Raw genomic sequence first — 17,504 nt, 5'->3', positions numbered from 1 at the left:
TTTCCATGAGGAGCAACAATTAGGTAAATCACATGTGACAGATTCAACCATGAAATATAAGCCCAACAATTATTTCCTGATGATGGGCTTATGCCCGAAATGTCGATTCTCCTGCTCCTCCACTGCTGCCTGAACTGCTGTGCTTTTCCAGCACCACACTGTCAACAACATTTATTTTCTACATAAAGACTGGCCAATATGTATTCCATTGAAAACATGTGGTAAGCTTTGTATAAATGCTAATGTGCCAGCTTACGCAGTCTACCTGAAAGTAATGCAGTTACTAGCGGTGTACCACAAGGATCTGTTTTGGGACCATTGCTTTTTGTTATCTTTATAAATGATCTAGAGGAAGGACTTGAAAGCTGGGTAAGCAAGTTTGCGGATGACACGAAAGTCGGTGGAGTTGTGGATAGTGAGGAAGGAAGTGGTAGGTTACAGCGGGATATAGATAAGTTGCAGAGCTGGGCGGAAATGTGGCAAATGGAATTCAATGTAGCTAAGCGCGAAGTCGTTCACTTTGGTAGGAATAACAAGATGATGGATTACTGGGCTAATGGTAGGCTACTTGGTAGTGTAGATGAGCAGAGGGATCTTGGTGTCTATGTACACAGATCTCTGAAAGTTGCCACCCAGGTAAATAGTGCTGTGAGGAAGGCATATGGTGTACTGGGCTTTATTGGCAGAGGAATTGAGTTCCGGAGTCCTGAGGTCATGTTGCAGTTGTATAAGACTCTGGTGAGGCCTCATCTGGAGTATTGTGTGCAGTTTTGGTCGCCATACTATAGGAAGGATGTGGAAGCTTTAGAACGAGTGCAGAGGAGGTTTACCAGGATGTTGCCTGGAATGGTAGGAAGATCGTATGAGGAAAGGCTGAGGCACTTGGGGCTGTTCTCATTGGAGAAGAGAAGGTTTAGGGGAGATCTGATAGAAGTGTATAAGATGATTAGGGGTTTAGATAGGGTAGATACTAAGAACCTTTTACCGCTAATGGAGTCAGGTGTTACTAGGGGACATAGCTTTAAATTAAGGGGTGGTAGGTATAGGACAGATGTTAGGGGTAGATTCTTCACACAGCGGGTTGTGAGTTCATGGAATGCCCTGCCCGTATCAGTGGTGAACTCTCCTTCTTTATGTTCATTTAAGCGGGCATTGGATAGGCATTTGGAAGTTATTGGGCTAGTATAGGTTAGGTAGGACTCGGTCGGCGCAACATCGAGGGCCGAAGGGCCTGTACTGCGCTGTATCCTTCTATGTTCTATGTTCTATGTTCTAATGGTGGTTCTCACCAATATTTTTAAAAAGTTGCCCACAAAGGAAAATCAATCTCCATGGTGTGGATTTACAATTTCTCAACATCTGTTTGATTCTTGTGCTTTGTCATGAGAATCTCCAGGCCTCCATCAGCAGTGATATCATTACCAGTGTAAGCAGCCACTGTAGTACCCTCACAGACCAGGAAGTAAGTGACACCTAGGGATCCTTGATTCCACAATCGATCAAATGCGGCCTTGATGTCAAGGGCTGTCATTCTCACCTCTGGAATTCATTTCTTTTGTCCATGTTTGAATCTAGGCGGTGATGAGGTCAGGACTGAGTGCCCTGGTAGAACTCAAAGTAGGCATCACTGAGCAGGTTATTTCGGAAAGGGTGCTAATATAGGTGCTAATATAATATGAAGAAGGAGGCCATCTGGGCTGGACGGTATTGGAACTGGTCCCCTTGAAGAAGGAGGCCAACCTCCATATACAGCGTATCATCCGCCGTCATTTCCGCCACTTCCAAATGGACCCCACCACCAGGGATATATTTCCCTCCCCTCCCCTATCAGCGTTCCGAAAAGACCACTCCCTCCGTGACTCCCTCGTCAGGTCCACACCCCCCACCAACCCAACCTCCACTCCCGGCACCTTCCCCTGCAACCGCAAGAAATGCAAAACTTGAGCCCACACCTCCTCCCTTACTTCTCTCCAAGGCCCCAAGGGATCCTTCCATATCTGCCACAAAATCACCTGCACCTCCACACACATCATCTATTGCATCCGCTGCACCCGATGTGGCCTCCTCTATACTGGGGAGACAGGCCGCCTACTTGCGGAACGTTTCAGAGAACACCTCTGGGACACCCGGACCAACCAACCCAACCACCCCGTGGTGCAACACTTTAACTCCCCCTCCTACTCCACCAAAGACATGCAGATCCTTGGACTCCTCCATCGCCAGACCATAACAACACGACGGTTGGAGGAAGAGCACCTCATCTTCTGCCTGGGAACCCTCTAACCACAAGGGATGAACTCAGATTTCTCCAGTTTCCTCATTTCCCCTCCCCCACCTTGTCTCATCGAATCCCTCGAACTCAGCACTGCCTTCCTAACCTGCAATCTTCTTCCTGACCTCTCCGCCCCAACCCAACTCCGGCCTATCACCCTCACCTTGACTTCCTTCCACCTATCACATCTCCATCGCCCCTCCTCCAAGTCCCTCCTCCCTACCTTTTATCTTAGCCTGCTGGACACACTTTCCTCATTCCTGAAGAAGGGCTTATGCCCGAAACGTCAAATTTCCTGTTCCTTGGATGCTGCCTGACCTACTGTGCTTTTCCAGCAACACATTTTCAGCTCTGATCTCCAGCATCTGCAGACGTCACTTTCTCCCCTAGGATATCAATGTTGTAACTATACTAGAACAGTTTGGCTAAGGGAGCAGCAAGTTCAGTACTATTGCCAAAATTTTGTAAGGGCCCATAGTGTCTGCTATATCCAGTGCCTCCATCCATTTCTTGATATCACATGGAGTGAATTGAATTTGCTGAAGACTGGTATCTATTTTACTGGGGGTCACCGAAGGAGGCTGAGATGAACCATCTTGTTGACAATTCTAGCTGAAGATTGCTATGAATGCTTCAGCCTTACATTTTGTACTTGTTCATTAGGCTCTTCCATCATTGAGCATGGGAATGTTAGTGGAGTGTCCTCCTACAGTGAATTGTTTAATTGTACACCACCATTCACAACTGGATGTGGCAGGACTGCAGAGATTAGATCTGATCTGTTGGTAGTGAGATCACTTAGCTCTGTCTGTCACTTGCTGCTGGTGATATATCATATGCAAGTAGTCCTGTTCGATAATTTCATCAGGTTGACACCTCATTTTCAGGTGTGCCTGGTGTTGCTCCTGGGATGCTCTCCTGCACTCTTCATTCAAACTGTGGTTGTTCCCTGGCTTGATAGTAATGGTTGAGTAGAGGATATGCCAGGCCATGAAATTACAGATTGTGCTGTAGTGCAATTCTGCTGCTGTTGATGGCCCATAGAACCTCATGGAAACCCAATCTGAAATGCTAGATTTGTTTGAAGTCTGTCCCATTTAGCAAGGTGACCATGCTACGCCGTGCTTAATTCTGATGACGAACCAGGGGCAGCTTCTGGTGATGAGGCAATATGGTACTCTGCTGGCTCTCCAGTGGCTCAGGCCTCCTTTATATCCATGAGGTTCTGTCCATGCCAAACCCCTGTGAAAATCCATGTGTATTGGAACAAATCTATCACCCTCATCAATCGTACTGGTTATCTCCGGATATCTAAAACCAATTTAGTCAGGCCAGACCTTCGTTTTACAAATTATTTCTCCCTGTCCTTCTGAGCAACTTTTTTTTTTAAATCTTCTCTCTATTTGCCCATGACTAAGTTTAGGCTGGCTAAACCAGTCATTATCTCAGCTGGCTCTTCCTCTCATTTTTGGGTAACAACACAATGTTTAAAGTCCTCTGAAATAGTCCCATAGAGGCTGATATCCTGTCACCAAGCCATCAATAATTTACATGTGTACAGTCTTTAACACTGATCCAGTCTCCTTAAAGCCAGCTCTTGGAGTGAACAGAATCTCTGATACTCCTATTTATTTTTTTTATATATTTTTTTTTCCTGTTTATTTTATTTAACAAAATTACAAAACAGTTTACAATAAACATTTACAGCTGTAAAAGAGACAGCAATTTTACAAGGGAGGGGGAACAGCAAAGCTAGGCCCCAAACCCTACCGTTTGACCATTTTACAGGGAGAGGAGGACAACCCTCAAATCCCAGTTCTACATTTAACAATACGGTTACATACAGAAGTGCAGACAATACAGACCCAGCAAGCCCCCACCTTTTGACCACTCTAAGGCAGCCCGCCCCTACTCCTATTTATATCTGTCAACCAGAGGTCCCTGATTGGACACAATTAATCACCTCAATCAGAAAACTCACATTCTATGAGGTCCACCAGGCTGACCCCACTACAATCGCTACATCTCTCTCCTACTGAGTCTGAGGACATAGGCTTATTCTTTTTTTTTGTCGCTCCTCCTGGGGCATTTTAGCACAGGCTCAGGTTCCTCTGATACAGGCAGAGTGCAATGCACAATAACTTGCCTCTTGATTCTGGAGCATTTCAGAAGAAGAGAATTATTTTCTTCAGGAGCATGCTTTTCTCTTGTCACCACAAAAATGTTCACAAGACTGGTATTCTATCACTAAGTCACTTACGTACATATGGATAGTCCATGATATCGATCCAGCTCTCTCAGAGCCAGCTGTCAAAGTGAACCGAACCTCTGACACCCCTGTTTATATCTGTCAGACCAAATTAATGGCTGTACAACAGGGGACTCATATTTTATGAAGTCCACCTGGTTGACGTCATTACAATCGCTACAACTTTCAATCTTCCAACACGGCCTATGGCCAGCCTTGACTGGAAATCAATGCTCAAAGCCTCCTCTCATTCTTCCTTTGCTTCTCTTGGAAGTCTAGGAGACATTTCATCTCTCTTGGGTACTTTAACTTCTATTAGGAGGTAGTCACTTTTCTTCCAGATACCTGAAAACTTCTCAAACATTATGACTAATCAAAGATCACACTGCCACATTTCCCCCTGCAGAATTAAATACTCATTGCCATTTGAATCATGAGGTGACAGATCTGTTGTACAGAATGTGAAAGCAGATATTTTGCAAGCACAATTACATTGTTCTGCACTTTTCAGAGGTGCCAGAATAGCTGTAATAGAACTTGAGTTAACCATTTAGTCCAGGACTTGATTTGAAAAGGAAAAAAAAATTGAAACTCAGGACAATGTCGAGATCTATTGCAACATGTCTATCAGTGAAGTTTCGGTGGCACAGTGGCTCAGTAGTTAGCACTATTGCTTCACAGTGTTCAGGACCCGAGTTCACTTCTAGCCTTGGGTTACTGTCTGTGTGGAGTTTGCATGTTCTCAATTTGGGCTTCTGCTAGGTGCTCCAGTTTCCGTCTATAGTCCAATGGTGTGCAGCTTAGGTGTATTGGCCATGACAAATTGTCTGTAGTGTGCAGACGAGGTGAGTTAGCCATAGTAAATATGTAGTTAGAGGACAGGATCAGGTCTGGATCTGGGAGGGGCGATGCTCTTTGGAGGGTCAGTGTGGACTTGTTGGGCTGAATTGCCTCTTTTCACTTTGCAGGGATTCTGTAATTCTAAGTACAAATATTACTCAAGCTCATAAAATCGCTGTGCTTTTTCTTTGTAGTCAATGATGTCATGTAAAATGTTCAATTGGATTAATTGTTGGTAATTCACAGCTAACTATTAATTTCCTTAGTGACAAGGGCAAAGAGTCATTTCTCTCTACAATACAAAAAAGTTCTGTGTGTGAGGTATGTTGTTCCATACAATGAGCTCACATCCAAAGGAAAGCTGAAAGAATAAACAAAATCCTTCAGGAGAATGTTACACTCAACACAACCTTGTGGTCTAGAATTATGCGTAATTTGGATAACAAAGAGGTACAGCAGTTTCCATTCATGAGGTGCATCTAATTTCCTTTGAGGACTTACAGCAGAGAGCCAGAACCTCAAGAGAATATCGGATGAAAGACTGCAAAACTACAAAATTTCAAAATCGCCAATATACTTACCATCAAATTTCTTATGCCTGGAAACAAATGTTGTACGCAGAAAGTGACTGGTTTCTTCGACCATATTTTCAAACTCCAGTTTGCTTTGCTGGCTGAGCTTGTCTTCCATTTCTGAGGTGCAGCACGTGTAACCTTTGGAACATATTCGCAGATGCTCCCCTGAAAAGAAATTGAAAAGTCATTTAGCAGTAAACAAACTAGACCTCCATTGTGAATTGATATGGTGGTTTGTGGTAAGCTTTGCAATGAAATTGTTGTTTTCCTGGGTTGGCTAGATGTTATTGCAGTTCTGGAGGACCTGCTCCATGTTATAGCTAATTTTGTCACTGATTTGAGTTTTTCTGTGAAAAACATTGATAGATCCCTCTTTCTATTTTCACCAGGGTTTAGACTTTGCAGTTCAAGAGTGTTTTACTTCAGATAAATTTTCAACAATAATGGACAAATAATGCATATTGTCTCTGTAAATTGAAAAGAGACATTGGATGATTGAAGAAAGGATGTAAATGTCAGTTCTGTTTTGTCATTCAGCCTTTTCTCAATTTGTTAAAAGATGGTAAAGGAGCTCAGAAAGCAATCCCCTAGGGATCAACCTGCTTGAAAGAGTGCAAAATAAAACCTACGACATTGCAATCTATATTATGTCTTTTTAATTGCTCATTAACAACAAATTATTATGACACGGGGTAAATCCCACCTGCTAATTTAAACCAGCAACACAGAAAAGATTTAATTTGTGCAGTAATCTGTGAAAATTCGAGAGGCAAAGAACTATTCCAAAGGGTCACTATTTAAAGTAAACATCAACAACTTTATTTTTTGAAAGTCTAACAGAGAATATTAACTAACAACTATCTACAACTCATTTAGCTAAGTCTTTCTATTACCTTCCCCTCTACAATACTGGTCTGATAAAACCCCTGATTAAGATTTACCAGAGAATTCAAATTTCAAAAACCAGCCAACTGTAAAATCTCCTCTCTGCATCTTTCTCTGTAGATTTGCTCTCCAGGTCAGTGTCAATGTTTTTTTTCTGTGCAAACTCCTTCTCTAGACAGAGTACCTCACAGAGAGTTCTTACTAGCAAGCTTCATCTGTTGGAATTTTATCAGTTCTCTTTGCCATTCTTGCTAACTGTTCCAAAATGTCTGATAATCATACTCCAAAGCATTGGATCATTTCATTGGTATTAATAATGTCAAAATACTAAATTCAAACTTGATTGGAGTTTAGCATCTTGGGGCATAATTTAAACTGATTGGCCAAATTCAACTTTGTTTTTTGTATCCAGGCAACCCGGTGAATCTAGCTGTTTGACCAAATATTAAATTTTAAACTTTCCAGTACTCTGTATGCTTCTCTACATCCTTGCTAGCTTTTCCATTCTCTTAAAGTTGCAGTTTTCCGATACCTTCATAACAAAATCAGCAAAACATTGAAATCTTAACTGTGCTTATTGTAAAATTTGTTGAAATTCAAAGATTTTTACCTGTCTGCTGACATACATGAGATATGTGAGTGTTAGTTGAACATAGTAATCAGCAGTGTGATGCAAAGCTAATTTTGAGAACAGCTGCACTACATGGTCATTTACTAGCTAGTTCCAAAAAAGATTTTTTTCATTTTTAGTGAAAGTTATCTTTAAGAGAAGCTACATCAATACACCCTTATTGACATGATTATCCTTGATACCCAATAATCTATGCACTGAAACATCAAAGCAAATACCTAAACAGCAGATTTAAATGCTCAATTCGATGTGGCTGAAATATGAACAACAAATAAGCTTTACTGCACATAGTCAATGAACTTTATGTCTGACTGAAATTGAGCATTAGATTAATAAGCCTGCCTGAAGATCTTTGACCTAATATCCAAACTATCTTATCGAGAAAAAGCAGTACCTTAGCACTGCAAACAAATTTGTTATGATCATTTACGCCTGCTTTCATCACACTGTGCAAATTACAAGACAAGGATTACAAACGTGAGGTGAATAAGATTGTTACATCTTGGACTTGGCTTTCTAATTTAAGGTAACACGATGCAATGAAGATGCTCAATTGACCTGCTTTGGATTCTGCCCAACAACAAAACTACAATGCTGGTTGTTAAAGATTAAAAGGCTGCAGCGATTTACTGTGAAGAAGGTGCAAGATATTCACACTAGTAGGCAATGGCAAGAAGTTCTATGTCAGCAACAGATAGTCTCCAGGTCTCACAAAGGAGTGTTTGAAATAAAAATGGCTTTAGACATTATTATACTTTAAAGTGACTACTTGATTTGCAAAATTGAGATGAGCTCAGAGTCAAAAGGTTAACCGTTAGAATATCTACCAAGACACAAGGCCCATATGAATTTTGTTGCCATTGGAATGGACTTTGAGAGCTTGAGATTCTGTAGAAAGCTTATGCAGTATCAATACACAGGGAATTTCTTAAAATAACTCAACCTCACAGATAGATCAATCTGGAAAAATCTGTGAGACAGCAATTGAAGCAGAGATGTTATCTTTATTATCGACCACGTAGGATGCAGTGGGAACTTCAACAAAGATTTAAGACTAAAAGTTTATGAGAGTTTAATCAAGGCTAGAGGTTCACCTAACTTTGGGAATGGCTGCTTTCCTAAGAAGATGAACAGTTGATGAACATGATGACCAGTCTATTGGCAAACCGAGAACAGTGCAGCACCTATATCAGGGAGAGTTCACTGCTGCAGGATGCATCAGAGCAAAAGGAGGAAGGAGTTTTTCACATATGATTTCATATCCCGATCATGAGCAAGGTGTATGTTTGTGTATAGATGTGTGTGTGTGTGTGTCCACCACAACCACCTGATGAAGGAGCAGTGCTCCGAAAGCTACTGCTTCTAATTAAACCTGTTGGACTATAACCTGATGTTATGTGATTTTTAACTTTGTACACCCCAGTCCAACATCGGCATCTGTAAATCATGGCCTTATTACAAGGAACACACTTGGATGATGCAAAGCATTTGAAGCTACAATCGAATGGGTATGACCGGGTTTATTTTTCATCTTTCAATATGAGGAGTAGAGCGTTGGCCATTTTAGTTAAAAAGAATCTCCCATTTAAGTTATTAGAGTAAATTAAAGACACACATGGGAAATTTGTAATCCTTAAAGCCTTGATACCGGACCTTAAATGTTTACTGTCCATGGCGCACCCCCATAAATTCTTGACAAATGCATTTTCTGGACTGCTTAACCTTGCCTCTCAACATTTTGTCACAGGAGGGAATTTCAATTGTCTCACAGACCCTTTGGTATACAGATTGGCCAAAATTCCACCGATATCTTCTTTGTGATTTAAACAATTAAGGGATTGGTAGATGTTTGGAGGCACCTCCACCCCACTGGCAGGGACTTCACATTCTTTTTGAACCAACATAAATGCAATACCAGGATTGATCTTTTTCTGACCCCCGCAGCACATCTGGGCTCAGTGGTGTCATGTACAATTGGCAATATCACTATTTCCGATCATGCCCCAGTGGATTTAATGGTTAAGAGTAAGGATACAGTGGTAGGCTTAAGGCACTGGTGACTGGACCCCTTCATCCTCAAGGATAACAAGTTTATTGAATTCTTTTCTACTGAGTTCAGGGCTTTTTTAGATATAAATTCAGGCTCAGCCAGCAGCCAATCCATCCTTTGGGAAACAGCTAAAGTCTGTGCCAGGGGATTGGCTATTTCCTATTCAGCCAGCACGGTTGAGCAGCAAGACTTGCTCTAGGTGCATCTCAAAGTAGCTGAAAAGGCATATTTTGACAGGCCCTCACCGGTTAAACTACACAGGATCCCAGTGCTTCAGTCTATGCTGAACTCCATGCTCACATGGACAGCCAAGAAGGAGCTTATATTTGTAAGTCAAAGGCTGTTTGAGCAGGGGGATAAGTAGGGCAAGTATCCAGCATATCTTGCTAGGAAGAAGAGTGCCCCCCAATCCATTCCTCAATCAAAGAGGACACTGGACATTTGATCTACGATTCCAAAAGGATTAATGCAGCATTCCAGAAATTTTACTCTGAATTACACGTATCTGAAAGCTGTGAGAGTGGGTGGGTTAGGATGGAATCCTTTTTTTTCAGAACTTGGACCTATTGGGAGTGACCCCTGAACAAGAGTCTCTCCTCAATGCCCCATTGTCAGAGCAAGAGGTGCAGGAGGCTGTGAGGCAGCTTCAGAATGGGAAGGCGCTGGGTCCTGACGGACTCTCCAGTGAGTTCCATAAGGAATTTATAAGTATATTGTCAGGGCCAATGCTTATAGTATGTTTAATGACTCACATAATCGTGGCCTCCTCTCACCATCTCTAAGAGAGGCAAACATCTCTCTCATTCTTAAGAAAAGGGGAGGCCCCAAAGGTCTGTGCTTTCTATAGATCCATTTCACTCCTGAATGTCCAAAATCCTATTCATGACTTTGGCATTAAGACTAGAAACTGTACTGCTCTCCATCATTAAGGAGAACGAGACAGGGTTCATAAAAGGTAGCAGATCAACGGATAATGTCAGAAGATTACTGAACATGATCCAAGTGTGTCAACAGCGATCGGTACAAGGATTGGTTGATTAGACTTACAGTGTGGAAACAGGCCCTTCGGCCCAACAAGTCCACACCGACCCGCCGAAGCGCAACCCACCCATACCCCTACATTTACCCCTTACCTAACACTATGGGCAATTTAGCTTGGCCAATTCACCTGACCCGCACATCTTTGTGACTGTGGGAGGAAACCGGAGCACCCGGAGGAAACCCACGCAGACACGGGGAGAACGTGCAAACTCCACACAGTCAGTCGCCTGAGTCGGGAATTGAACCCGGGTCTACAGGCGCTGTGAGGCAGCAGTGCTAACCACTGTGCCACCGTGCCGCCCACTAATGTGATCTCCTTAGACACAGAAAAGACATTTGACAAGGTCATGTGGCCATATCTTTTTCATACTTTGAAGCGGTTTGGCCTGGGAGAGACCTTCATCAGGTGGGTGGAGGTTTTGAATATTGATCCTCTTGCTGCGGTCCAATGGTGTACGGTCAAACAATTTTAATAGTTGTAGGAACAGTCAACAGGGCTGTCCCTTGTCACCATGGCTTTTCACATTGGTGATCGAACTGCTGGCAGAGGCAATATACAGGGATCCCAATATAACCGCTCCAGAAGTGGGGATGAAATCACATAAGATCGCACTGTATGTGGATGATGTTCATATCTTCTTATCAAACCCAACAGTCTCAGTGCCACACCTGATATAATGCACCAATCTATTTGGTGGCTCTCGGGTTATAAGATCAATTTTGCAAGTCAGAGGCCATGCCGATAGGTTGTCTCTCCAGAGTGCCGATTCTGAGGGTGGATCTCGGTTCCCTTTTAGATGGTTGCAGAGGACTTTCTCTACTTAAGTATATTTGTTGCTCCCATTTATTTGACAGAATCAAACAGAACCTTTGTAGATGGAATGCACTTCTGATTTCTTGATTAGGTCGGATAGCTCTCATTAAAATGATAATTCTGCCCTGCTAAATGTACCCTATGAATGCTTTCTCTGTTTTTTATTAAACAAACATTTTGAAGACTTAGTGGCTGTTTTAGTTCTTTTATCTGGTATCGCAAGCGGCCCATAATTAAATTGACTAAAATGCAGACTAGGCCTCCCAGACATCAAAAACTATCAGTTAAGCTCGTTGCTATCTTATGTAAATGATTAGGCCCGGGGGAACCCTCACTCACTTTGTTTGGACATCGAAGCATCTCAGGCAAGATGTTGCCTTACTAGCCTGCTGTTCTCATACAAAATTAGAATAGTTAAGGAATATTGCCATTGCCTAACAGTCATCAATAGATTCTACAGAATGGAAACAGGCTCTTTGGCTCAACAAGTCCACACCAACCCTCCGAAGAGTAACCCACCGAGACCCATTCCCCTACATTCACCCCTGACTAATGCACCTATTACTATGGGCAATTTAGCATGGTCAATTCTGACCTGCACATCTTTTGGATTGTGGGAGGAAACTGGAATACCTGGAGAAACCCACGCAGACACAGGGAGAATGTGCAAACTCCACACAGACAGTCGCCCAGGGCAGAAATCGAACCCGGGTCCCTGGTGCTGTGAGGCAGCAGTGCTAACCACTGAGCACAATAGTGGAGGGCAAAGCATCAGGGTGAGGGCAATATTGCCAAAACATCATTTTTGACACCCATAGTTGGTATGTCAGGCTTTCAGCCAGGGATGATTGTCTCTGGGTTTAAACTATGAGCAGCTAGGGGGCATGTCTTGCCTGGGTGATTTATTCAAAGGGGACATATTGATGTCCTTTGACCAGTTGGCTTGGAAAAATGAATTGCCCAGTCGGGACCTCTTCTGTTTCTTTCAAATTAGAAACTTCATACAAAAAGAGACTACACTTTTAACTGAGCCTTATCGGTCCGACATGGAGAAGAGGGTATTGAGTGCTGAGCGTGCATTATCTGTTAGCAACGCTTACCATCTATTTGGAGAGGGTCCCTTGGATGAGACTGAATGGCTCTGTAAGGTATGGGAGAGAGTGTTGGACATTGAGATCTCTTCTGAAATATGGGAGGATATCTGGGAAAATGCAAGAAGGATCTCAATTTGCAACAGGACCCATACCTTACAATCCACAGTGTCCTTCTGACCCCAGACTGCCTCGCTAAATTTAAAGAGGGAGCATCTCCAAGGTGTCCTAAATGTAAAGTGAGCATGGCATACCTACTCATTGTCTTTGGCCCTGCCACAGACTGTAAGCATACTGGAGCGCTGTGGTAGGTGAAATAGAGAAGGACCTGGGGACAGAGGTGGAGATGGATCCGGTATCTCTTCTTGACTTTGTTAATTCACTTTCATCAGATGCACACAAAAAAAGGCTTTTCTGTATCCTCACTTCTGGTGCAAGAAAGAACATTCTATTAGGATGGGTGTAGGAAAACCTCCTGGGGCTGGCGGGCTGGCGTAAGTTAATTATGGAGCACATCCACTAAGACTTTCTTATGAGTATGGTGCACCATAAAACTGAGAATTTCTATAAGACGTGGCAGCCCTTTTTTGGACTATCTGAGTACAGACTTGTCTACCATATTTATATAGCCATGGCAATTCAGTGTAATGAATCTAGTATTCAGAGGGGAGGAACTACCAATATGAATATGTATAAAGATATGCGCTCGATGATCAAGGGCTATTGCTTTGTTTTGGTGAGCTGTGTTATGGTTATTATCATCATTATTATTGTTAAGACTTTTTTTAGATTAGTTAATTATTTGATATTTATTTATGTAATTAACAGGTTTGTTTTTTAATATTAGTTTCAATTGTTTGGTTTTGTATTTGTTCGAATATTCAAAAGAAAAGAATTTTCCTTTTTTTAATAAAAATATACTTTAAAAAAAGAGACAGAGCTGGAGTAGGGTGTCTTGAAAACCATTAATATAGATAAGTCCCTCAAAGTTTGATGGGATCTATCCCAGCATGGGAAAGAAGGCAAGGGAGGAGATTGCTGGGGCCTTGACAAAGATCTTTGTATCCTCTTTAGCCAGAAGTGAGGATCCAGAAGACTAGAGAATAGTTTTTATTTTCCCTTTGATTAAGAAGGTCAACAGGAATAATCAAGGACATTATAGGCTGGTGAACATCACTTCAATTTTAGGGAAATCATTAGAGAAAATTCTTAGGGACAGGATTTACTTGCATTTGGAGACAAGTGGCCTCATTAGGAATAGTAAGTGTGGTTTTATACAGGGGAGGACTTGTCTCACAAACATGACTGAGAAGTGACAAAATGATTGACAGTGATGTTGTCGATGGACTTTACTGAAACATTCAACAAGATCTCTCATGATAGGCTTGTCTGAAAGATAACATTGCATGGAATTCACGGTGAGTCGGCAAGTTGGATGTAAGATTGGCTTGGCCATTGAAGAAAAAGGGTCGTTGTGGAGGGGTGTTTTTCTGACTGGAGATCTGTGAACAGTAGTGTTCCACAATGCTCATTCTGGGATTCTGTTGTTGGTAATGTGTATAAATCATTTGGATGAAAATGTTGACAGACTGATTAGTAAGTTTGGTGAAGACATGAAAATGGTGGTGTTGTGAATGGTGAGGAAGGATATCAAAGGATGCAGCAAGATATAGATCAGCTGGAAAGTTGGACACAGAAATGGTAAATGGGGTTAATCCGGACAAGTGTGAGGTAATACATTTCAGGAGATCAATTGCGAAAGGCAAGTATAATCAGAGATAGAATCTCTTTCTCACCATTGAAATGTCAAATACAAGAAGACATACATTTAAGGCGAGATTGAGAAAGTTGAAAGGAGACGTGCGAGGAAAGTTTTTGAGACAGAGAGTACCTGGAATATACTGCCATAGGAGGTGGTAAAGTCAGATTTTAGCAAAGTTTAAGCGGCTTAAGGTTTGTGTAAAGATTTGTAGCTCGGGTGCTGGCTGTCCTACTTGTAGGTATGTTCACCAAGTTGGGAAGTTGATTTACGGACATTTCGTCCCCTGTCTAGGTGATATCTTCAGTGCTTGAAAGCCTCCTGTGAAGTGCTGTTGTATTGTGTCTTCTGGAATTTATGTGGTTTCATTTCTGCTGCTTCTGGTTGCCAGTTCCAGTTGCTTGTCGTAGGGCCGGTATATTGGGTTCAGGTTCATGTGCTTGTTGATAGAGTCCATGGATGAGTGCTATGCTTCCAGGAATTCTCCGGCTGTCCGATGTTTAATTTGTCCTATGATGGTTGTGTTGTCCCAGTCAAATTTGCAGCAGAAATGGAACCAAATAAATTCCAGAAGACACAGTACAGCAGCACAGGAGGCTCCAAAGCACTGAAGATGTCACCTAGACAGGGGATGAAACGTCTGCAAATCAACTTCCCAGCTCAATGAACATACCCACAACTATGACAGGTTTAAGAGGCATTTACCCAGACACATGAACAAGCAGAGAATAGAGGGAAATGGACCATATTCAGGCAGATGGGATTAGTTTAGAATAGCATCATAGTCAGCACAGACATGGTGGGCCAAAGGGTCTGTGCCTGTGCTGTACTGTACTGTGTTCTACTTTCCAGTTACTATGTATAGGAACCTGAATCTTACTCCACACATAGTTCAATAGTCTGAACAGCTATCCATCTAATTTAAATTTATTCTCAAGGAAAATTTATTCTCAATGAAGCAGAGTCTCTTTTCAATTAAGCCAGAGGTAAATGGAGAATGCAATCACCATATAATTTTTGTTTACACTGTCATTTATAGATAAAGCTTCAGGGAAACTGCTTAAACTTTGAAATCATGAACAGAACTGAAAGTTGCAGTCAAGAAAGTGTGGCTTTACAATTCAAAATTCAAGGGTCAGAAGGAGGGTGGGAAATTGCGGAGCAAAAGAGAAGGCGCCTCTGAAAATTGCAATATTCCCAGTGGAAGATGAATAAGCAACTTGTTCTTCGTCCAATTCACTTTGAAAATAGCCCTCTGAGGACTGGAAAAATGCCTTTTCTCATTTATGAAATATATGAAATAACCTTCTGGCTAAAAATGTTACCTGCAAATAAATGCATTTATGGATTGAATGCAAATAGGAGAGTGCTGCAGAACTCATAAATATAAATCAGGGTTATAGATTTTCTCAGTTAAGAAAAGTGAGATAAGATATACATCAATGGTTTGGCTAGGATGTAGTTCAGGGTCACAACAAAGATTCTGTACACTGTGATGAAAACATCTTGAGAGTAAGGCTATCTACCTCATTTAAGAGAAGCATTCTTAACAATATTTGATGCAAAAACCTCTTAGTATTTTCAACATTGCAAGGTTGTGAAAATTCTATTCCACTCATAAGAATAGTAGCCACTGTTGAATACACACATGACCTTCAAATATTCAAATGCGAAATGTATCAGATTTTATAAATTTCGAAGTACATCAGTGCTTTACAGCGAAACAGTACGGTTGGTGTCCTCCGCAAATCCCCTCACTACTTTGAAATTCTTTAAGAAGGCAAGGCGGAGCAATCAGCACCTAATCCCATATTGCAATACAATCAACCTTAGTAAAGGTCTTGACATTTCTGTTGTGAAATGTTCTTTATTCCACAGATTGCAATCAGTGACAAGAGGGATCTCTGTTACATTACTGAGGAAAAACTCAGTTCATCTAATAATTAATAATCTCATGGAGGAAAGAGAAAATGGACATGTGTGATCTCTCATCAGGGAAGAGTGGCCTGATGTGAAAATGGCCTATCTTCTGTAAATGTAAAAATGAAGGAAAATAGAGAAGATCAGAGTAATATGTAAGAGCTCCACAAATAAAACTTAAGAGTCAGACAAAAGTATTTGTTTCTCTATTAGAAATAAAAATGTCTGCAATTTATTTTGGATTTCTCCCCTCCCAAAGATGTTGAGTTATGAATACCACCTGTGGCACACGTCATAAGAAGCTAGGAATTAGAAAGGAATCTGAGATAGTGGTCGATGTTGGAGATTTGATAACAGAAAGCACTACAGCCTGCATGTGCTCACATGCAAAGAGAGAGAGAAAGAAAGAGAGAGAGACACAGCCACACACACGCAAAGTAGGAATTGAACTGAGGCATTGACTGTCCGAAACTGAATGCCAGATAAGCATATCAACACAGAAAATAGAAACAGGAATGGGCCATTCAACCCTCGAGTCAGCTCCACCGTTCACTAAGATCATGACATACCTTCTACATAAACTCTATTTTTCTGCACTGTCCCCTTTGGTCTCTCAGTTGAAAATACTCTGTGATTGAGAATTCCAAAGATTCACCACCTTCTACATGAAAAAGTCTTCTTCATTTCAGTCCTAATTGGCCTGCATTTTATTCCGAGTCCTGTATTCTATTGTTATAGACCCCATGGGCCTAGGGAAATATTCTTTCTTTATCTGCTGTGTTAAGCCCTGTAAGAATGTTGGATATTTCAATGAGATTACAGCTTTTTCTTCTAAACCCTCCTCTGCCACTATTCAGATAATAATTCCGAGGGCTTGTTGCCATGGTACGCCATATTTGTCATCTTGTGCCACCTTCACACATGCAAAATAACCCATCCCCAGATGTACTGAGACATCTATCATCCATCTCAATTCAGGACACCGCTTGTTCTGTTGCCTTTGTTTTCCCCACTGGAGATCTCTGTAAATTTACAGTTCTATTGAAATGACTGAAATATTGAAATTTATTTTCTGCATGTCACTTCATGGCATAATAAGTTTAGATATCTCTTCATTTTGTCTTGTAGTCTGTAAAGGGAAACCTCAATTATCCAAACAAGATGGGCGTGCACTATTTTGTTCAGATAATCGATTAGTTGGCAAATTGATTAAATGTCTTTTCTCTGGGGCTCGGAGTTTTAAAAGTCTGCTCACTGTTCAGGAGACTGCAGCAGCAAACAACGTGTGAGACCCCTCCCACGCCACGCCCCCCCCCAACAGTGCCCTCGCCCCAAACCCGTCCAACCCCGCTCCCGCTCCACAACCCCGTCCAACACC

The 17,504-nt window shown here is 41.8% G+C and overlaps 1 protein-coding gene across 2 annotated transcripts in view; it reads right to left on the bottom strand.

Annotated features, from left to right (window-relative positions):
* The window catches only part of gpc6a (glypican 6a), a 1,030,971-nt gene that overhangs the window by 747,853 nt on the left and 265,614 nt on the right, over positions 1 to 17,504 (bottom strand). For both annotated transcript variants that reach the window (XM_060825936.1, XM_060825937.1), the window contains exon 2: positions 5,942 to 6,100. In XM_060825936.1, the coding sequence (XP_060681919.1) occupies positions 5,942 to 6,100 (159 nt within the window). The remainder of the gene's footprint in view (positions 1 to 5,941; positions 6,101 to 17,504) is intronic.

The sequence above is a fragment of the Hemiscyllium ocellatum genome, chromosome 6 (genome assembly GCF_020745735.1).
Source record: "Hemiscyllium ocellatum isolate sHemOce1 chromosome 6, sHemOce1.pat.X.cur, whole genome shotgun sequence".
Classification (NCBI taxonomy): Eukaryota; Metazoa; Chordata; class Chondrichthyes; order Orectolobiformes; family Hemiscylliidae; genus Hemiscyllium; species Hemiscyllium ocellatum.
Note: the sequence above shows the minus strand (reverse complement) of the source record. Positions and strands in the feature narration are given on the sequence as shown.